General features: G+C 41.9%; 2 protein-coding genes across 2 annotated transcripts; both read left to right on the top strand.

Moving 5' to 3' along the window:
- The first annotated feature begins 2,825 nt into the window (after positions 1 to 2,825).
- LOC141720197 (uncharacterized) lies at positions 2,826 to 4,565 on the top strand. Its single transcript, XM_074522547.1, has one exon. It carries the CDS (start codon positions 2,826 to 2,828, stop codon positions 4,563 to 4,565), a length of 1,740 nt encoding a protein of 579 aa, XP_074378648.1.
- Positions 4,566 to 5,956: 1,391 nt separating this feature from the next.
- Positions 5,957 to 7,201, top strand: LOC141720196 (uncharacterized). Its single transcript, XM_074522546.1, has 2 exons — positions 5,957 to 6,730; positions 6,824 to 7,201. Exons 1-2 carry the CDS (start codon positions 5,957 to 5,959, stop codon positions 7,199 to 7,201), a joined length of 1,152 nt encoding a protein of 383 aa, XP_074378647.1.
- Positions 7,202 to 22,790: the final 15,589 nt, after the last annotated feature.

Below are 22,790 nucleotides of genomic sequence, written 5' to 3'. Positions count from 1 at the left end.
TCAGATTGAGATTGATAAAAATAGTCTAAAATGAGGAAGAAACGCCCAAAACCTAGGAAAATATAAGGTTGACTTTCCATAAAAAAGAAAGGCGCGCCCTAAGAACGCGCCCCATTTATTGAATAGCTGATTGACAGTTGTGGTTAACATGCCTTAAAGGCGCGCCCTCAAACATAATGAGGAGGCGCGCCCAATTGCTGAAAAAGGGGTGAGGAATTCCTTGATTGAATTCTTTCCTATAGTGAGCCTTAGGGCGCGCCCTAAGTGAGAAAGATTCATTGAACGGATTACTCGGACATGATTACTTTGACAGATTCATACCTTGGCTTTACTTGGACAGAGTTAAGGCAAGCCCTAACGTTGAATAGTTTAGGGCGCGCCCTATAATGAAGAATGACAGAAGAAGAGATCAAAGGCTGATGACACAGGGCGACGCCAGCGTACAGAAATGTTTGGGCGCACCCTTAACTTCTACTTGGCATATAAATGCAACTTTGACATGCCACTTGGACGAACTCTTTGGAAGATTCAAGGAAGATGGAGATTATTATTACTAACCTATTTGGTGCTGGTACTCTATTGAAGAACTCCTTCCTGTAGCATATCTACAGGAAAGGCGGTGTCCGTGGTCAGAGACCTCCAGGGGTATGCCTGGACTGAAGGCCTCCTTCTGTAGTCAATGGGTGTCCTCATTGAGGATGTGGGGTGAAATCTGGTGTGTGCTTTGGGAACTCTGTCTCTGTAGTCAACGGGTGTCCTCGTTGGGAGACTTTGGAGTATCCTGCACTTTGCACCCAAAAGCTTGGAATCACTTGTCCTGCAATCTGGTAGGGGCTCCTTATCGTGGGACAAGGATGTGTCCAATATTTGGGATGAACCACGGCTATACCTGCATCCACGGACTAGAGAAACAACTGGTAGTGTAGGGTTATCCTTGGCCAGGGAGATGCCTCATCCGTGAAGTCTCGAAGCCGCGGACGAGCCTTGGGCCTTTGTGGTTGGGCCTCATCGGCAGACATTCCTAAAGCTAGTAGAAGACGGTTTCCAGTGGGCTTCCTACCGGGCCTCGGGATAAGAAATCTTAGCCCATTAGGTTTCTTGTTCCCCAAGAACTACGTGGGCTTGATTCCCTATAAATAGGGGTATGTAGGCAAATTGTAAGGGGTCAGAAGCGAGAGCTTAAAGGAGCCACCACTAACCCTAAGCAATCTCAGCCCTCAATAATCACTACCACCAAACACTGTTCATCTTTTCCGACGAATACTGTTCATCGGATCCACCGGTTACTGTTCACATTTTCGACGAAGAACCACCATCACAAATTCCTCCGTCAATAAATTGGCGCTAGAAGGAGGGGCTAATCAAGACCTGCATCTAGGAGGAAGGATGTCTCAATATCATGATGGTAGTTTTTATGATGGAAATTCTGAGGAAGATTCAGATCACGGCTATGAACATGAACCCTACATTCCGCCAATGACTGATCGTCCTACTCTGGACGTTGGGGGACAGCCGCCTGTGCTCATCAGCAACGCCGACTTGTTGGAACAACTGTATCGCATGGGCAATGCTTTGAATGGTTTCGATTCATGATTGAGCACCGTGGAGCGACACAAGACCAGGAGGGGTCTTCGCCGCAGCCGTGCAACTCATGCACCTAGAAAGCACTTATGACTGATAGGGATGCCTCAGCCGGCCACGGACGCACCGGAGGAGGGCGTGTACCGATAACCCCGCGGCACCTGGACTAATCCAATGACACGTCCTTTATCATCGAGCTAGTGGAAGAAGATGCTGATGGTCGGGAAATTCTGCGGGCGGATAACCAGGGAGCCACCCATCCACACTGGTCTGGACGTAGTCTCGAAGAATGCCGACAGGCGGAGTCGATGTCGGAGAATCAGCAACGGGGTTTCGCAGCTTTGAAAGATCGCTTGGGGATCCACTTGGGCGATGATCATTTATGGATGTTGTTTCTTGAATGGAAAAAAGAAGCTGATCGTGGAGATGTGACGCCCCATGATACAACGCGTGTGCCCCTGAATCCCCAGGAAAATCGGGAGCGGCATCGCGATCATGAGAGAGCTCCTCCTCGCAGATCGCTGGATCGGTATGGTCGTGGGTATGGAAGCGATCGTTGGAGAAGGCCTCAATGGAGGGGAAGAGGTGGAGGTCGAGGTAGGTACTTAGATGGATACCGTCACGACAATTACCGCGGTCACCTTGATTCCCGCTGGCATAATCGAGCAGACAACTATAACTATGCTGAACATGATGATCACAGAGATGTGGAAAACTATTATCGCGGTATGGTTCGAGGCCGCGGCCAGGGTCAAGAAGAAAATCGGGGGAGAAATCAAGGTCGGATTCCCAAAGTAATTGTGATACCCGAAGACGCCCAGAAAACGAACCAACAACAAGCCCCTCCAGGGGGGAATCAAGTAGAGGTACCTCCACTGCAACCCCAAGGTCCGCAACCTCAAATGCAGACAATTCCGGGTGTGAGAACTTTTAATGTGGGAGATCTAAAAAGGCTACTTAACCACTTGGAAGGCAGAGTGACGGCCACAGCCGAAATCCCTTCCCCATTCTCGGTGGCGGTAAGAGAGGCACAGTTGCCGGCCGGGTATCGCAACACTACCAGCGATCTCCGTTTCCACGGAAACTCAGATCCTGTGGAATTCCTGGGTTGTTTTAATATAGAGATGGATGTGTACCAAGTCCCGGACTTGGCTCGATGCCGTCTCTTGGCGGCAACCTTTAGAGAAAGCGCCCAACAGTGGTTTCAAAAGCTCGGGCCATGAGTGATCACTTCCTGGGATCAGATGAAAACTCTGTTCTTGACCAAGTTCCAAGCCGCGGTAAGATATGCGCCCTCTATCACAACTCTTTCCAATATTAGGCTAAGGGAAAATGAAAGCTTAACATCGTACTTCAAAAGGTTCAACGCTGAATCTACCAGCGTGAGGGGAGCATCAGACGAAGCCCTGAAAAGCTTTTTGATCACAGGATTAAGGGTTGGCTCGGATTTTTGGAAGCACTTACAAGGAAAAGACCCGGCTACTCTAGCAGATGTCTTTGCATTGGAAGAATCGTTTAAAGCCATAGAACAATCTCTGGCAGAGGTACAACCGACTTCGCAGGCAAGTCAGAGATACAAAGCAAAGAAGAGAGATAGGTCTCCAAGCCCAAGGTATAGAAGGGGCAGTCGGAGCCCAGACCGGGTGAATACCGGGAGCATGAGGAGGGGATGGAGTCCTCCCTCAAATTATGACTACAAAATAAGCCGGTACACGCCTTTGGTCGCATCTATCGAGCATATCTTCGAGGTAAACAAAAATAAAGGGCTATTTAGAAAACCTGAAGCTTTATCATCGTGGCAAAGCAAAGAAAAGAAAAAGTATTGTGAATACCATGAATCATCTGGACATAACACGCATGAGTATCGACATCTAAAAGATGAGATCGAAGCGCTTATCAAAGAAGGATACCTTGGTGAATGGATAGTCAAGGAAGTAAGGAAACACAAGGATGACAGAGCGAAGGAAGAAGAAAGATGGGCCCCGCGCGGGTCAAACATTGATACTCTGGAGGAAAATAAATTCGTCAGGGATGGCAGCATCCGAACAATCTACGGGGGAGATCCCGGGATGGAATGCAGTAACCGAGCCCTAGCAGGATACGCTAGGGAAGCTCGTTTCAGGCCTCTCACGGACATTCATAGGGTGGAAACTCGACCGCCCAAAGTATTTAAGGGCGAGTCCATGGATATTACCTTCAGAGAAGCAGATACCCGATGGGTACATCATCCCCACAATGATGCGCTGGTTATTTCCATCCAGATCGGAACCAAAAATGTCCATAGGGCCTTCGTGGATAATGGAAGCTCGACAAATATCCTCTACTACAGCACCTTTAAGAAGATGGGGCTACCTAATCGGGATATGTCGGGGGAAGATTTGTGGGTCTATGGCTTTTCTGGCGCAGGAGTTAGAGTCATGGGACCGATTCAGCTGCCATGTACTTTGGGGGAAAGCCCGTTGTCGGTAACAAAGATGCTCGAGTTTAAGATCCTGAATCAGGAATCATCCCACAACGTGTTGCTAGGACGACCTTTTTTGCGGGAAATGAGGGTTATTACTTCAATCCACCACCTAACCATCAAATTCCCAACGCCAAATGGGGTGGGGAGTATAAAGGGTTCTCAATATGACTCCCGGGAGTGCTACAGGCAAGCTATGAGAGGCTTTAGAAAAGACTCCCACGCCGAAGATACATCAGACGATGATCAAGAAAAGAGCATTGAGCAACCAATCGAGGAAATCCGAGTCCATTATTATGTCGAGCAAGAAGATGAGCGTCCCTCCGGGCTGCACCCAGCAACGTTGTTCTTGGAAGACACGATCAGAATTGAGATGTTGGAAGAAGAGGAGGCCTCGAACACCGTAGTCCAAGCAGATTTCAATGGTGAACGGTCAGAAGGGAGATTCGACGTCTTGCAAAGCCTCGAACATGATGAGCGTGAGGTAGATGCCCTTCTTCCTGAAGGAGCGCCCTTGCCGTGAAACATATCAAGGAAGTTGATGCCCCTGATATGTAGGGCGCGCCTTCTAAAGAAGTCGACGCTCCTCCTAAAGGGGACGCGCCTTTTCTACAGGATAAGGAAATCCATGATTCGCCCGACCTAGATCCCCGGATACCAATGCCAATGGAGAAGATGGGGTCAGCAGAAGATACAATTGAAATCCCTGTCGATGAAAAAGATCCAAGTAAAGTTTTAAGAATAGGATCTCAATTAGCACCAAGGTCGAAGGAGGGTCTTTTGATATTTCTCTTGGCGAACCTTGATATATTTGCATGGAACCATTCTGATATAGTAGGAATTGATCCAGAGGTAATATGCCACCGTTTGAATATCGATCCCAAGCATAAAGGGGTTCGGCAAAAATGCAGGGCCGTAAGAGGAGAGAGAGCTATAGCCTTAGCAGAGGAAGTAGAAAGGCTCCTGGACGTCGGACTAATTCGGGAATCCTTCTACCCAGAATGGCTAGTAAACCCGATGTTGGTAAAAAAACCCAATGGTAAATGGAGAACATGTGTGGATTTTACCGATCTAAATAAAGCGTGTCCGAAGGATAGTTTTCCCTTGCCAAGAATCGATCAGTTGGTCGACGCCACGGCAGGACATGCCTTGCTCAGCTTCATGGACGCATACTCCGGATATAATCAAATTCTCATGTATGAGCCCGACTAGGAGCACACCTCTTTTATTACTGACAGGGGACTCTATTGCTATATCGGAATGCCATTTGGCCTGATCAACGCCGGTGCCACTTATCAGAGATTGGTAAACCAAATATTCAAGAAGCAGATTGGAAAGACGATGGTAGTATATGTGGATGATATGCTCGTAAAGTCTAAAAAGGCGGAAGATCACATCGCCGACTTAGCTGAGATGTTCCATATTTTGAGAAAGTATAAGATAAAGCTAAACCCGCAGAAGTGTGTATTCGGTGTGGAATCAGGGAAATTCTTGGGATTCGTGGTCAACCACAGGGGAATCGAGGCTAACCCGCCAAAAATCAAGGCTCTGTTGGACATGAGATCTCCCACCAGTGTCAAACAAGTACAGAGCTTGACATGAAGGATTGCGGCCCTAAATCGATTTATCTCAAAATCATCAAATAGGTGCAAAGAATTTTTCAAGGAAATCAAAGGAAGGGGGAAAGATTTTTTGTGGACCCCTGAGTGTGAAGAGGCTTTTCTGAAAATCAAAGAGCAGTTGGGAAATCCTCCAATGTTGGCCAAGCCAGGAGACGGAGAAACATTGATTCTTTACTTTGCAGTATCTGAATACTCCGTCAGCGCGGTGTTGGTGAAGGAAGAAGCAAGCCACCAATGGCCCATATACTATGTGAGCAAAAGGTAGTTGGATGCGGAAACCAGGTATACCAATATGGAAAAGCTAGTGTACGCTCTTATTCTTGCGGCTCGAAAGTTAAAACCATACTTTCAGGCTCACCGAATAGAAGTTCGCACCGCTTATCCGCTTCGACATATTCTGCACAAACCCGAATCGTCGGGGAGAATGTTAAAATGGGCGGTAGAGTTAGGAAAATTCGATTTGGAGTATTGTCCTCACATGATAATCAAAGGACAAGCGCTGGCTGACTTCATACTTGAGTTTGATGCTGAAGTTGATAACAAGGCCATAGTGTTGGCGGAGCCTTCCTCGCAAGGAAATTCTCATGATGGTAAGAGGGAGGAACTCCCACACCCTTGGTGGATATTACATATCGATGGGGCCGTGAACAACAATGGATCAGGTGATGGGATTGTCTTGGTCACTCCGGAGGGGCACCGTTTGATGAGTGTTATCCATTTCAAGTTTTATGTCACTAACAACGATGTTGAGTATGAAGCTTTGATTAATGGTCTAAAATTAGCTCAGGAGGTGGGGGCTGTGAATATGATAATTCGGAGTGATTCCGAGTTAGTTGTAAACCAGGTCAACGGAAGTGTCCAGGCCCGGGGACCGCAGACAGAGTTATATATGAGATGTGCGCAACGCCTATTGAAAAAATTTGAAAATGCCAGGCTAGAAAGCGTTCCACGAGAAGAAAACAGTAATGCGGATGCTTTGTCTAAGATGGGGTCACAAATGGACAACGTTCAACTTGGACAAATCCATTTGGAAATCCAGGAAATCCCGAGTATTCCGGAGGTAGAGGTATTTCAGACGCAAGATGTCCCGCGAGAAAGCTGGATGACCCCCATTCATAACTATATTCGGACATGAGCTGTACCAGAAGACAAGTTACAGGCTCGACGCCTTCGGTACCAGGATGCAAAGTATGTTGAATATGACGGGATATTATACAAGAGAGGATTTAACCAGCTACTGTTACGTTGTGTTGATATGGGAGAGGGAAATTATATCCTCAGAGAGGTGCACGAAGGGATTTGTGGCAATCACTCGGGGGGTGGTTCGTTGGTATTAAAAGTACTCAGACAAGGATACTACTGGCCAAATATGAGAGATGATGCCTTCAATTTTGTCCGGGCTTGTGATCGTTGCCAGCGATTCGCCAACTATTCCAACGCCCCGACATCTACCATTACCTCATTGGCAAGTCCTTGGCCTTTTGCCATGTGGGGAATCGACCTCATTAGAGAGTTTCCCAAAGCCAAGGGGGCGTAAAATACGCCGTGGTAGCTGTGGACTACTTTACCAAATGGGCGGAGGCTATGCCACTGGCCACGATCACGGCAAAGAAGATAAGGGATTTTATTTTCAATTCCATAGTATGCAGGTTCGGTATCCCCTATAAACTCATCTCGGATAATGGGAAACAGTTTGATAGTAAAGAGTTAATGAAGCTTTGTGAGGACTTGAAAATCAAAAAGGAATTTGCCGTAGTTTATCATCCGCAAAGTAATGGTCAGACGGAGGCTATAAACAAAATCATAAAACATACCTTGAAAGCAAAGTTGGAAGAGAAAAAAGGAGATTGGCCAGAAGAGATGCCCATGGTCCTCTGGTCTTACAATACAACTCCTAGATCGACTACAGGAGAAACCCCATTTCTGCTAACTTATGGGTATGAAACCATGGTTCCCGTGGAGGTACGAGCTGGATCCCTCCGGAGAGACGTGTTTGTTGAGGAAGATGCAGAAGTTAACCAGAGGCTTCACTTGGATTTGTTAGATGAAGCCCGGACGAACTCTCAATTAAAGCTTGCTGCATATCAGCAGAGAATCGCAAGGTATTTTAATAAAAAGGTAAAATCAGTGCCGTTCAAGGTTGGGGATCTCGTGTTGCAAAAGGTTATGCCTAACACTAAGATAGCTCAGCACGGGGTGCTCGGAGCTAATTGGGAAGGACCGTACAAGGTCAAATCTATACTCTGGAAGGGAACCTATTGCTTGGAAGATCTGGATGGTAAACTTATTCCTCGAGCGTGGAATGCGGAACATTTACGGAAGTATTATCAGTAGGGTGTGGCTGTGTCCCCCTTATTTTCATGTTTAATTCCTATGTAATAGACTAGTAGCAAATAAATTCCTCCTAGCCTAGGGGGGTAGTACATGTGACTGCAAACTTTGGAACTAGCAGAAGGAAGAAAATTTTCAAATAATTTCCCCATAGAGGATAGTAGCCATGCGACTGGTGTAATTTATACACTATAGCGCATTATCAATAAAAGGGAAAAGTTACTTCAAATTGCTTTATCTACTTGACATGAAAAATTTCATTTGAAAAACACCAGAGGCGCGCCCTATGTTAAGGCGCGCCCTATCGAATAACTGTTGCTTCATAATTAAGATAACATAGTATGTATACATGAAAAGACGCACCTAAAAACTGGCACTTAAGTAAAATATCGCAAGGGTATTACTGATAAGAAAAAGTAATTATCTGCAAAAGAAATAAGGCGCGTCCTCATTCCTAAATGCTATGAAAAAGGAGTCTATAGATCTCAATGATATGGGGACAACTTTGAAATCACATTAAAAGAGAAACATCCACAAATATGCTAAATAAATATGTTCTGATATCAAAGGGCGCTCCCTGTAGCAACATAAGTCATAATGAACTGACAAGATTTATGGAAACATGATATAAGGGCGCGCCATCATGAAAATATGAGTCTCATGTTTTTGGAAATACAAAATGGCTAAGAAAAAGTCAGAGTGCCTTAACAAATTTTTATGCATACTGAAAAGGATAAGATCATATTGAGCCATACGAAATGTCATAACGCAAAGGAAAAAGAGTAGCAAAAAATAAGTCGTACAACTTTGCACAGCATCAAAAGAGGGCTGGCTCCTCAGAAGTATTTGGAACTTAAGTACGAATGAAAGAGAGACATAAATCAGGGCGCGCCCTGAGACTTCTCCATTGAGGGGATGGTTTGAAGAGGAACGGTGGGGTCAGCTTCAGGCGCGTCCTTGGGGGTTTCCTCTCGTGGTGCGCCCTCACCTTCTTCCTCCTCTAACCCAAGCTCTACCCTCCTCGCCTTGATTTCAGCATCGTGCTCCTTCTTAAATTCCACCATCTCAGCAACCGTCTCTTCCCCAAACTTCTTGAAAGTGTAATCAGGGTCATTGGCCACAAAACCAACCCTGTAAAAGTGAAAACCATTGGCAAATGCTTCATCAGTCATTTCCCTCTTCTCATCGAGCCAACCCATTTTCTGTTGCTCCTCCAGATACTCAATCCTCGAGTTGGCTCCACCAAGCTCAGTGTGGAGAGAGGTAGCCTTCTTGTTGTCAATCTCTAGCTGAGAAGTAAGATTGGCCACATCATCCTTGAGAAAAGAGATTTCAGAGTCCTTGGCTTTGATATCCTTAGCATGCAGAAAATCTTTGTCTTTGAGGGTGTTCCTCAAAATGTTATTGTCGCCCCGCAGACTCTCTAGGCGCGCCCTCTCTTCAAGAAGCTTGTCCACCACTCGGGTGGAGTGGATGAACAGTTGGCCGTATGCTTTTATAGAAGCACGAGTGGCCTCTTCCAAGTCCATGGCTTGCCACTGCTCCACTTCTTCGTCTGAAACATGAAGGGAGTCTATGGGGCCGAGGGAATGTAAAGCAGCAGATGAGCCCGAAGGCGCGCCCTCCGCTCTATGCCTTTAGGGCGCGCCCTGCTTATCCGTCAGGTCAATCACGGGCCTTTTCAGCACAGGAGTTGTTTGAGGAATAGGAGTTGGATTTGGGATGGATGACTGTGCTGCAGGAGCATCCTTCTTTAACTTAGGCTTGGGTTTGTCACCAGGGCGCGCCCCGAAGGATTTGGGGATTCTTGGAGGAGCCATTTTTGCATAAAACACAGAACATGTTAACTAAACGTAACAGTTAGGCGTGCTGAATAAAGCAATAAATAAAGACGATTGACAAAGATAACATTGATAAATATGTATAAAGTGCTACGCTTAGAGAGAAAGGGCGCGCCCTAAGGGGCGGAAAGATTCACGACATCAACAGGAGTTTATATCTATTATGCTAATACAAAAACTAACAGAAAGGAAGCTAGGACGCGCCAATTATAGAAAGGCGCGCCTTTAGAATTTGCAATGACTGGACCTGAATAATCTTGGCCTTGAAAAGAGTTGTCTTCTGCTTCATCTTCTTCTTCTTCAGCCTCTTCTTCACTATCTAGGTCAATGACACGGGAAACAGGGGCACCTTTCCTAAATTTTACATATTTACACTTCGTTCCTACTTGGTCAGAAAGGATTCCTACTCGCATCAAATTGGTCCGGGTGACTAAGGTTTTTAAGTTCCACCTGTCAGCAGCCACTCTGAGAAGGGCTTCAGCTCGTTTTTTGGGCTCGCCCATAAGAGGTTTGGCCACTGGTCTGTCTGAAAAAATATAAAGATGTAAAAAAGGAAGAAGGAACATAGAAATAATATAGGGAAAAGAAAGAAAGGGCGCGCCCTTACTTGGTGACTTGTTGAATCTTATCCTTAATCTGGGAACGTCGTACAAGTAAAAGAAGTTTTCCTTCCAGCCTTTTTCGTGGCTGAGCTTGCCAGATGAGAAACCCTTCTTATTGTGCTGCTTGTCTACAACCAAGTAGTAATACCCGTGGTCAGAATTTCTCAGGTTGAAAAAATAAGTGACTTCAGCCATTGAAGGCTGAGGAAAACCCAGGTCCGTGTAGAAAATGAACAGGGCCAGAATAAATTTATAGCTGTTGGGAGAGAGTTGGAGTGGAGCCACGTCATAAAGTTCTATCACTTCCCTAAGATAAGGATGTAAGGGCGCGCCTATACCCAAAGATACCAGCTTAGGGCTGGTTATCATTCTAGGGATTTTAAAATTCCTCCCATAGTTGAAGATATGGGGCCGCATCATGCTTAAAGGGCGCGCCCATATGCCTTCCATATCATAAAACTCCATGAGCCATCCTAGTTGCTCATCTGAACAAGCCGAGGACAGGCCCACGCAGAAAAGCTTCCCATGCTCCTTCCTGAAATGTTTCTTCACAGCTTCATTGTATGGTTCAAATTCATCCCAATAAAAGTCTTATTCACTATCAGAAACTTCCCAGTATTGGAAGGGGATTGGAGAAGGTTCAGGAGAGGTGGAAAACTGGAAAGAGTCCTCATCAAAGAAATTTGCTTCATCTCAGGGTGGCGATACATTTCCTTCCAGCGCGCCCTCAGAAATAGGAGAAGTAGGCGCGCCCTGTGTTTGTTGTGGAGATAGGCTTGGAGAAACAGCCCTGTAGGAAACTTTAGAAGGCCCAGCATCTACATTGACGCCCCTCTCAATACCCCTATACCTGTCAGCGTTCAAACTCTCGAACCAGTCATCGTCGTCCAGTTCTGTACTAGTTGGGGCTGGGGATCTATCCTTTTGGACTAGTTTCTGCTTCTCATGTCTATGAGATAGAGGAATGTTGTCCGTGGAAGAACTGTCTGAAGAATCTGTCATCAAGGTACCCTTTTTAGAATCTTGAACAAGGCGCGCCACCCGATTCAGAAACTCAGAGGTATGGTGAGCGTTTGGAGGCTGAGGATCGAAGTAAGTGTTTGGAGGTGAATAAATTCCTAGATTTATAAGGAAGTTCTTGAAAGGGTGAAAAGGAGAGGACGCACCCTCGTCTTCCAGCTTTCAAGAAAACCAAAAGAGATGTTGAGGGCGCGCCCAATTCGAAAGAGTAGGATACTAAAGTATGAAGGAAACAGAAAAAGTAAGAAGGTATTTCCTATGATCTATGTTAGCTTCCTTCCAAGACGAGTCATATACTGAGAAGGCATGTCCTATCAATTATAGAATCTGTAAAGGCTGCTATGAAGTATGAATGCTAAGCTATTGGAAGATTAGGCGACAATGGCGTTGCTGAGAATAAGGAGGGCGCACCTTGTACGGATGTAAAGGCACGCCTTATCATAAGACATATGATTTTAATTTTAGGGATAAACGATTAAGATTCCTAGAAACATAAAATTAAAAGTTGGACCCAATGATTTTGGATCTAAAACAACAAAAATTCGAAATTACACATATACATACACAGATACATACATCATTTTATGCACATAATTAAGAGCAGAAATGGGAGATGAAATGGTAATGTGACATGCAATGTGATTTACTTAAAGGAATTCAGAGATACGAGAAGTTTTTTATACCTTTTCGAATGGAGAAGAAGTTGGCTGGAACAGATTTGAGAAACGGCAGCGGAGAAAGCTGATTCCGAGCAAAAGTTCGCCGCTGGAGTTGAAGTTTTTGGAATGAAAGAGAAAGTGAAAAAGGGGGGAGAGTAAAAGTAAAAGAAAGTGACTGATTGTGACTAGTATTTATAGTAAAAAGAGGACAGCTGTCGAAATCAATTACGTCAATCACGATTCCCAAAAAATAAGGGTAATCATTTCGAATCATCTCAAAATCCTAGGGCGCGCCCTCATGAAGGCGCGCCGTATTTTGTTATCATGACAGTATTGAATTTTAAAAGAAAACTAGAAGGCAGGCCCTGTTTAGGGCGCGCCCTGTAAAAAAGTATTGGGAAATTTGTTTATACAGATTTTTATAAAGATGAAGAAAAATTCAATGGCATATGGAATTTGGGGGGTAGTTGTTTTGCCCAAAAATTGGTATAAACAATATTCAGATTGAGATTGGTAAAAATAGTCAAAATTGAGGAAGAAATGCCCAAAACCTAGGAAAAGATAAGGTTGACTTTCCATAAAAAAGAAAGGCGCGCCCTAAGAACGGGGCCCATTGATTGAATAGCTGATTGACAGTTGTGGTTACCATGCCTTAAAGGCGCGCCCTCAAACATAATGAGGAGGCGCGCCCAATTGCTGAAAAAGGGGTGAGGAATTCCTTGATTCAATTCTTTCCTATGGTGAGCCTTAGGGCGCACCCTAAGTGAGAAAGATTCCTTGGACGGATTACTCGGACATGATTACTTTGATAGATTCATACCATGGCTTTACTTGGACAGAGTTAAGGGAAACCCTAACGTTGAATAGTTTAGGGCGCGCCCTATAATGAAGAATGATAGAAGAAGAGATCAAAGGCTGATGACACAGGGCAGTGCCAGCATACAGAAATGTTTGGGCGCGCCCTTAGCTTCTACTTGGCATATAAATGCAACTTTGATATGCCACTTGGACGAACTCTTTGGAAGATTCAAGGAAGATGGAGATTATTATTACTAACCTATTTGATGCAGGTACTCTATTGAAGAACTCCTTTCTATAGCACATCTACAAAAAAGGTGGTGTCCGTGGTCAGAGACCTCCAGGGGTATGCCTGGACTGAAGGCCTCCTCCTGTAGTCAATGGGTGTCCTCATTGGAGATGTGGGGTGAAATCCGGTGTGTGCTTTGGGAGCCCTGTCTCTGTAGTCAACGAGTGTCCTCGTTGGGAGACTTTGGAGTATCCTGCACTTTGCACCCAAAAGCTTGGGATCACTTGTCCTGCAATCTGGTAGGGGCTCCTTATCGGGGGACAAGGATGCGTCCAACATTTGGGGTGAACCATGGCTATACTTGCGTCCATGGACTAGAGAAACAGCTGGTAGCGGAGGGTTATCCTTGGCCAGGGAGATGCCTCATCTGTGAAGTCTCGAAGCCGCAGACGAGCCTTGGGCCTTTGTGGTTTGGCCTCATCGGCGGACATTCCTAAAGCTAGTAGAAGACGGTTTCCAGTGGGCTTCCTACTGGGCCTCGGGATAAGAAATCTAAGCCCATTAGGTTTCTTGTTCCCCAAGAATTACGTGGGCTTGATTCCCTATAAATAGGGGTACGTAGGCAAATTTGAAGGGGTCAGAAGCGAGAGCGCAAAGGAGCCACCACTAACCCTAAGCAATCTCAGCCCTCAATAATCACTACCACCAAACACTGTTCATCTTTTCCGACGAATACTGTTCATCGGATCCACCGGTTACTGTTCACGTTTCCGACGAAGAACCGCCATCACAGATCTTGTTTACGGCTACGAACCTCAAATTTTGTTGCTCCCAAATTCCTCCGTCAACAGATATGATAGTCTACTCATCGATCAAGGAAACCTGGAATAAACATTGATGAGGATGACACATTACATGCCTCTAGATTAATCTATAATATGTGGTTAAAAGGATTATATTACACTGTACATTGTTCACAAAAGGGTAAATCGATCACCAATTGAATTATTATTACTTGGGTAGCAATGATGTATTACTAGACGCCGCTCATTGTTTAGGATTTTAAATTAGATTTAGAATTTGTTGTCTACGTAATAATAACCTATAGGGTCACACACAAAGAATGTTTGAAGGATTATTTAATTTAAATTAGATTTAAATTATATTAAAGTAATTTGAATTATTTATAATATTAATTAAGTATGATTTAATTAATTAGATAAATAATGATATTTGAATTTACTAATATTTATTATGAAATTAAGTTGTTAAATAATTAAGTGTGACTTAATTATTATACAAATATGAATTTTGAATTAATAATAACTCCTAATTAGTTAAGAGTTATAATTTGTTTTTCCACTCTCTATATAATATCTCTAGACACCAAGAGAGAAGATGGAGAAAGCAAGAAGAAATGAGTTTGTGCTGGTACACATCCAATCCTTGAGTTCAAGCATTCGTGTGGATACCGATAGAGCATAGATTGCGAGAGCGGATGCATGGTGATTGAACAATCTTTGGATCTCCATTATTCAACCAATTTGTAAAGCTTTTTAAGGTAAACAATCCGATATACGAATTAAATATCTATTTTTCACATGGATCCTGCGGTGGCTATCGAAAATTCTGGTTTTTCACGTTTTTAATTACTGTTTTCGTTGCGTTTATGTGCTCGAAACCCTTCAGTGGCATCAACGCTACTTGCGAAAAGTGTTTAATTCGTTTATGGGTTTACTGGTTTTATGATGATAACATGTATACAATATTCCATGACGGTTATGTATGCGATTTTGTATGTTTTACATGTTGTTATGTTTATATATGCATATGTATGTATATGTTTTGAATATATATATATGTTTTACATGTTGGGAGAATGATATCAGGTTGGACCATATGTTCTAAAGATGATAGGTATATGTACCTTGATATTTTGGGTTTCAAGAATGGTCTAGAGACTCAGCTTGATTTGATCAAACAATCTTTGAACAACTTATATTCTCAATTTGTTAAGAACAAAAGGAATGCGATAGACAAAACTCTCACTAAGTTGCTAGGCATGTTTAAAGTTGCTGAAAATAACACAGTAAATGCATGAATTACGTCCATATTGATGGTGTACACATAGAATGCAAATGGGAAAGGAAAGTGGACATGCAAGGTAAAGATTTGATCTTATTCAGTGCCAAACCAAAGTCCAATCCCAAAGGGCTTTTGAAGTCTGATAGTGGTGTTGCTAAATGAGATGATTGTCACTTCCGTGGAAATAACTGGATGATTGGAAGTTAAATTGTCGAGCTTGTTTGGAAGATCTAAAGAAGAAGACCAGCAATGGTCAAGCTTCAGGTATCAGGTTATAATTGGAGCAAAATTTGGTGCTCTAGTTGAAGAAACTCGATACCTAATTTTGCCCATAAGACGAGATTGAGAAATTGATAAATTGTTATTACTTGCCTGCCTTTAGCGGATACATTAAATCAATTTCTTGTCAGGATAAGAAAGGTTTTCATTTAAATAAATAAATAATAGTTGTTTATTCTATTTTAATGATAAGGCTTATATTGTTGCACAATTAGTTAACAATTTATATGTTCTAAGATGACTTAAATCAAACATTATCTCTAGCATTATCATTAAGCCATATTAATGAGAAACACATTTCTAAGTTACATATAAATGGATATTTGGATAAGTTTGATTTTGAATCATAAGGAAGATGCGAACTTTGTCTCATTGGCAAAATGACTAAAGCTTCTTTTACCTGATCAGATAAAAGGGCCACCGAACGATTAGGACTTATACATAATGATGTATGTGGTCGAATGCATATGATGGCAAGGGGTGGCTTATAATACTTCATAACATTTACTGATGATTTTAGTAGATATGGAAATGTGGTTCTTATGAAGAATAAATCCGATTCTTTTGAAATGTTCAAAGAATATAAGGCCGAAGTAGAAAAGCAAACAAGGAAAAAGTATAAAAGTTTTACGATCAGATCGTAGAGGAGAATACTTAAGCCTCAAATTCAAGAGTTTCTATAAAGAGTGTGATATTGTATCATAACTTACTCCTTCTGAAACACCTCAATGGAATAGAGATTCTGAGAGGAGAAATCATACCTTGTAGGAAATAGTGTGATCGATGATGAGTCAAGCGAATCTTCCATTCAGTTTATGGGGTTATGCTCTAGAAATAGATGCATATACACTTAACCAAGTTCCGACTAAAGCGGTTCAAAATACTCCATATGACATATAGACTGATAATCGTCATAGCATGTCACTTATGAAAATTTGGGGACGTGAAGCGTTTGTAAAACGTTTAGCCTCTGACAAGCTTGGTCCAAAATTAGATAGATGCTATTTTGTGGGATACCTAAGTGAGACTAGGGTATAGTTTTTATGATCCTTCCGAGAGCAAAGTGTTTGTTTCTCGGGCCGCTGTATTTCTTGAGGGAGAACTACTTTCTAAGAAAATCAGTGGGAGTATAATACATCTCGATGAAGATCGAGAACCACATGATAACATTGAACCGGAGTTGGAATAAGATCAGAATGTACATCAAAATGTTGAAAGTAATCATGTTCAGGAAACACAGGTTATTCGTAGATCTTGTAGGATTCACCATGACTCCGGGAGAAATTATGAATTTCTTTTGACTCAAGATGGTGATTTGATGTTTACGGATAATGATAAGCCTCTCACCTACCAAGATGCTATGAACAGTCCATACTCCGAGAGATGGTTGGAGGCCATGAAATCCGAGATGGAATCCATGTATCAAAATAAAGTATTGACTTTAGTTGATCCACTCGAAGGAGTAAAACCTATAGGGTGCAAGTGGGTTTTCAAGAAGAAAACTGACATGGATGGTAAATTATAGACCTATAAGGTACGATTAGTGGTAAAAGGTTTCAAACAAATTCATGGTATAGACTATGATGAGACTTTTTCACCAGTTTCTATGGTCAAGTCCATTAGAATTTTGTTAGCAATAGTTTCTTACTTTGACTATGAGATTTGGCAAATGGATGTCAAAACCGCTTTCTTATATGAAAGCCTTGAAGATGATGTATATATCATATAACATGAGAGTTTTGTCGATCCAAAGTTTGCTAAGATGGTTTATAAGTTGCTTCTATCTATTTATAGATTGAAGCAAGCTTCAAGGAGAATGAATATTCATTTTGATGAAACGGTTAAAGAGTTTGGCTTTATTCATAATGAAGATGAACCATGTATTTGCAAGAAGGTTAGTGAGAGCCATGTCACATTCCTAATATTATATGTAGATGAGATATCACAAATATGGAATGACATACCTTCTCTACAGGCTGTTAAGACTTGGTTGAGAAATAATTTCTCGATGAAAAACTTAGGCGATGCTACCTATATATTAGGGATCAAGATCTATAGAGATAGATTGAAGAGATTAATCGACCTAGTCGGAGTATATACATTGATAAAATATTGCATCATTTTAGGATGCAGGAGACAAAGAAATGATATGTTTCGATATCTCATGGGATAGTGATCTCAAAAGAATTGCCCCTAAATCATTAGATGATAAGGGCCGTTTGAGAAAGTTCTATATGCTTTAGTAATTGGATCTATAATGTGTACAATGATATGTATTTATCCTGATATTTCATATGCTTTAAGCATGAAGAGCAGATACTAGTCTAATCCAGGTGAGGGTCACTGGATAATTTTTAAGAATATTCTTAAGTACTTAAAGAGGACTAAAGATTTATTTTTGGTGTATGGAGAAGATAGTGAACTAGTTGTAAAGGGTTACATTGATGCTAGTTTCTGAACCTAATTTTTGGACAGACAAGGATGATTACGTGTTTATGTCTGTTTTATATTTTTTTCTCAATATAAGTGATGTTATCTGGAATAGTTCACAGCAAGAACATTGATGATTCTATAACAGAAGCCGAATATTTTGATATTTTTGAAACAACCAAGGAGACTGTTTAGGCATGTCCTCAGGCGATATCACCTTATTAATGATTAAGGAGATAATGTAAAGTGCATAGTAATGATAATGTTGCAGACCCACTGACTAAGGCTTTGTCGCAACAGAAGCACGATGGTCATACTAGTTCCATGAGTATTAGATACATGGGTGATTGACTCTAGTGCAAGTGGGAGATTGTTAGTGTATGTGCCCTAGAGACAACACTATGATGTTTTAGTTTAAGACATTTGGATTATTAATATTTATGTTATATCGATTATTCTTTTTATAATTTAATAATTCTTAATTTACTGGAATATAAATATTAGATTAATAAATGTCCTTGGATTATGATATGAATTCTATACCTCTAAGTACATGAATTAGAAATGAGATTATGAGAATAGTATCAATATTCCTAAAGGTGCCTAGTCAAGTATTATTATTAAGGGACAATAATAATGCATTAAGACTGGTGTGTTTGTTGACTGATGATAACATCTCACTGATCATAGGTATGGTGATACTAAAGTTAAAAACACAGGCAGATGTATATTTACCTGGTGCTGGACATACCCAATGTGAGATTCTACATGTATGTTATGTCATAAGTAATTCTCACTATGATAATAATGTAATGGTCCTTAGACTTGAAATCATTATATTTTTATACGGGAATTAATATTCTTTGATTACATTAAAAGTTACCTTTGACCGGGTAATGATAAAAGTGAATTTCGGGTATATTATGAATCATATGAGAAATATGAATGATCTAGAAATGAATTAACCCTCTGAATTTTAGGAGTGATATTATTGGCCTCTTGTGTGAGGTAGACCATGAAATGCATGGCCACACTCAAATGTTGATTTGATATGATAGTCTATTCATTGATCAAGAAAACCTGGATTAAACATTGATGAGGATGACACATTACATGCCTCTAGTTAATCTATAATATGTGGTTAAAGGGATTATATTACATTGTACATTATTCAAGAAAGGTTAAATCGATCACCGATTGAATTATTATTACTTGGGTAACAATGATGTATTACTAGATGTCATTCATTGTTTACGATTTTATATTAGATTTAAAATTCGATGCCAGCGTAATAATAACCTATAGGGTCGCACACAAAGAATGCTTGAAGGATTATTTAATTTAAATTGGATTTAAATTATATTAAAGTAATTAGTTAAGAGTTATAATTTGTTTTTCTACTCTCTATATAATATCTTTTGTGGCTGATTTTTAAGAAAAGACTTTTACTAAAACCCTATACACCAAGAGAGAAAATGGAGAGAGCAAGAAGAAATGAGTTTATGCTAGTACACATCCAATCCTTGAGTTCAAGCATTCGTGTGGATACTAATAGAGCGTAGATTGCGAGAGCGGATGCGTGGTGATTGAACAATCCTTGGATCTCCATTATTCAACAAATTTGTAAAGCTTCTTAAGGTAAACAATCCGATCTACGAGTTAAATATCTATTTTTCGCATGGATCCTGCGCTGGGTTTCAAAAATTCTGGATTTTCATATTTTTAATTACTGTTTTCGTTGCGTTTATGTGCTCGAAACCCTTCATGATCAACACTCCTTCATCTTACAATGGCATAATTGGGCGCCCGGCTCTAACTAGGATGCAAGCAATCATATCTATCGCCCACCTGAAAATCAAGTTCCCAACCCCGACTGGAGTCGGAGAAGTCAAAGAAGATTATGAAGTCCCAAAAAGATCTTATAGCCAGGCTCTGGTCTTGAAAGAAACTCACCAAGACAATAAAAGGAAGGCCACAGTCTTTCAAAAGCAACAAAGCCATAAGAAGCATCGTCCTCGCTCGAGGGAAGGATTGGCAAACGAGGTTCAAATCATTGAATCCAACCCCGACCCACAAACAACCAAGCCAGGGCCAGAGGAACCAAAAAGCAACCAAGCCATGGTAGTGATTGAGGAAGATCCGTCTCTAGACCTGGGCAATCCTACTATGCAAGCAACCAATGTTGGAATGAATGAACTAAGGGAAAGCAACCAAGGAAGGGCATCAACCCAGGCTCAAGCTTACATGAAAAATAATGCTAAAGCCCGGATCCAGCATATGGTCTGAACCCAGGACCAAACAAAGGTTGAAGCTGCAGTAGAGACAGAAACAATCATGATTGATGAAAGCAACCCTTCCAAGAAAGTGAAGATTGGGTCCAGGATCGAAACAATTTTTAAAAAAGAATTGATATCATTGCTCTGAGAGTATGCTGATGTATTCGCCTGGAGCCCAAAATACATGCCTGGGTTGCACGAATCCATGGCAATGCACAACCTGGATGTAAACCCAGGTAGGAAGCTAGTTAAACAGAAGAGAAGGAATTTCGCCCCACAGAGGCAGAGGGCGATAGATGAAGAAGTAGAGAAATTGCTCAAAGCAAACATTATATGGAAATCAAATACCCGGAGTGGCTGGCTAATGTAGTCATGGTGAAGAAGCCAAATAAAAAATGGAGAATGTGTGTAGACTACACCGACCTTAATAATGCATGCCCAAAGGATCCATATCCTCTGCCAAACGTAGATCAACTGATAGATGCCACCTCCGTGCACCTCATCTTAAGCTTCATGGACACCTTCTCCAGGTATAACCAAATCAAGATGAATCCAAAGGACATCCCAAAGACAACATTTATCACCCACAGAGCAGAGGGCAATCAATAAAATTTTTAAGTCCCAGCTCGGAAGAAACTTAAAATCCTATTTTGATGATATGATTGCAAATCCACAACCATCTCGGGTCACATTGGGGACCTTAAGGAATGCTTCGATAACTTGAGGAAGCACATGCACTAAAGAAGAATCTAGAGAAATGTACCTTCGATGTGAGAGCAGGAAAATTTCTAGGATTCATGATAAGCAATCGGGGGATTGAAGCCATCCTGAAAAAATAAAGGCAATCCAAGAGATGAAGGCTTCCCGGACTTAGAAAGATGTGTAGAAGCTAGCAAGGTCACTAGCAGCACAAAGGAGGTTCGTATCAAAGCTATCAAAAAGATGCTTACCTTTCTTTGATTTACTGAAAGGAGCCAACAACAAGAAAGAAGTGAATTGGAGCCCAGACTGTCAAAAAGCATTTGAAGAAATCAAGGAGTACCTCTCCCAGCCACCAATTCTAACTAAAGCCCAGCCCAAGGAACCCTTTACCTCTACTTGTCAACCGGGACCCTGGAAATAAGAGCAACACTAATTCGGGAAGAAAATGGAAAACAGCAGCCAATATATTATGTAAGCCAAGTACTGAAGGATGTCAATACCATATAAACAAATTTGGAAAAAAATTCCTTTGCCTTGGTTACGGCATCAAGAAAGCTCAGACATTACTTTCAGGGAAGGGTGATCCGAGTCTTCACAAATCATCCCTTAAGAAAGATAATATATAAACCAGATGTCTCGGGAAGGCTTGTAAATTTGGGAGTTGAGCTAAGTCAGTTCAACCTAAACTTCATTCCTAGAACTGCTATCAAGGCTCAAGCACTTGTTGATTTCATCATTGAATTCAACTTTCCAGAAGCTGAGCCACCACTTATGAACATTGACCCATGCAGAAACCAAACTCTTAACCCGTGAGCCTGGACTTTGAAGGTCGATGAATCTTCAACTAATGAAAGATCAGGATCTGGCCTTATCTTGAAGAGCCCCGATGGATTCATGATCCAAACTGTTATATCGTTCGGCTTTCCAGCAACAAACAACCAAGCAGAGTATGAAGCCCTAGTTGCAGGACTGGAACTAGCCAGGACCCTCAGGGTGGAGGACCTAAACATCTATAGTGACTCCCAGATTGTAGTCAATCAAATAAATGGAGAATACATAATGAAGGATCCCATACTAGCCAAGTACCAAGATTTGGTTCAGAGCTACCTTTCTATGATACCCGGCACCAAGTCCTATAAATCTGTCGAGAAGAGAATGTAGAAGCTGACGCCTTGTCCAAGCTGGTCCAGAACTCATCAGACCTGGACTGCTCTGTTTATTTCAAAGAATTGCAAAAGACAACTATAGAAATTGAAGAAATCTTGGAGATAGACAACACTCCGAACTGGATGACTTCGCCAGACCTTCTCCTCCCCAACCCTGAAATGTATTGGCCCAGCAGAAGATAATTATATTTTAATGGAAGTTCATGAAGGAATATGCGGAGACCATATGTCTGCAAAGGCTTTGGCTCAAAAAATTATAAGGCAAGGTTATTACTGGCCCACCATTCACCAAGATTCTGCTGAGTTCGTGAAAAAATGCAAGCAGTGCCAACTCTTCAGCAATATGTCCCGGCTCAGCCCAGTCCTACCCTCTTCATTCTTATCTCCAATCCCATTCTTTTTTTGGGGAATAAATATCATGGGACCTTTTTCCTGGGCTAGTGAAGACCTCAGATATCTTATAGTTTCAATCGACTACATGACTAAATGGGTGGAAGCGAAGGCAATGAGGACCATCAACCAGCAAGACTATATAAAATTCATGGATGATAATTTGATGAGGTTTGGGATCCCGAGGGTTCTGGTATCAGAAAATGGACCACAGTTCGTTGGATCAGAATTTTAATCCTATCTCCAAGAGTGGGGAATCAAACACAAAAAGTCTTCTGTAGCATACCCTCCGGGGAATGGACAAGTAGAAGTCACAAA

Source organism: Apium graveolens, chromosome 4, assembly GCF_009905375.1.
Source record: "Apium graveolens cultivar Ventura chromosome 4, ASM990537v1, whole genome shotgun sequence".
Classification (NCBI taxonomy): domain Eukaryota; kingdom Viridiplantae; phylum Streptophyta; class Magnoliopsida; order Apiales; family Apiaceae; genus Apium; species Apium graveolens.
Note: the sequence above shows the minus strand (reverse complement) of the source record. Positions and strands in the feature narration are given on the sequence as shown.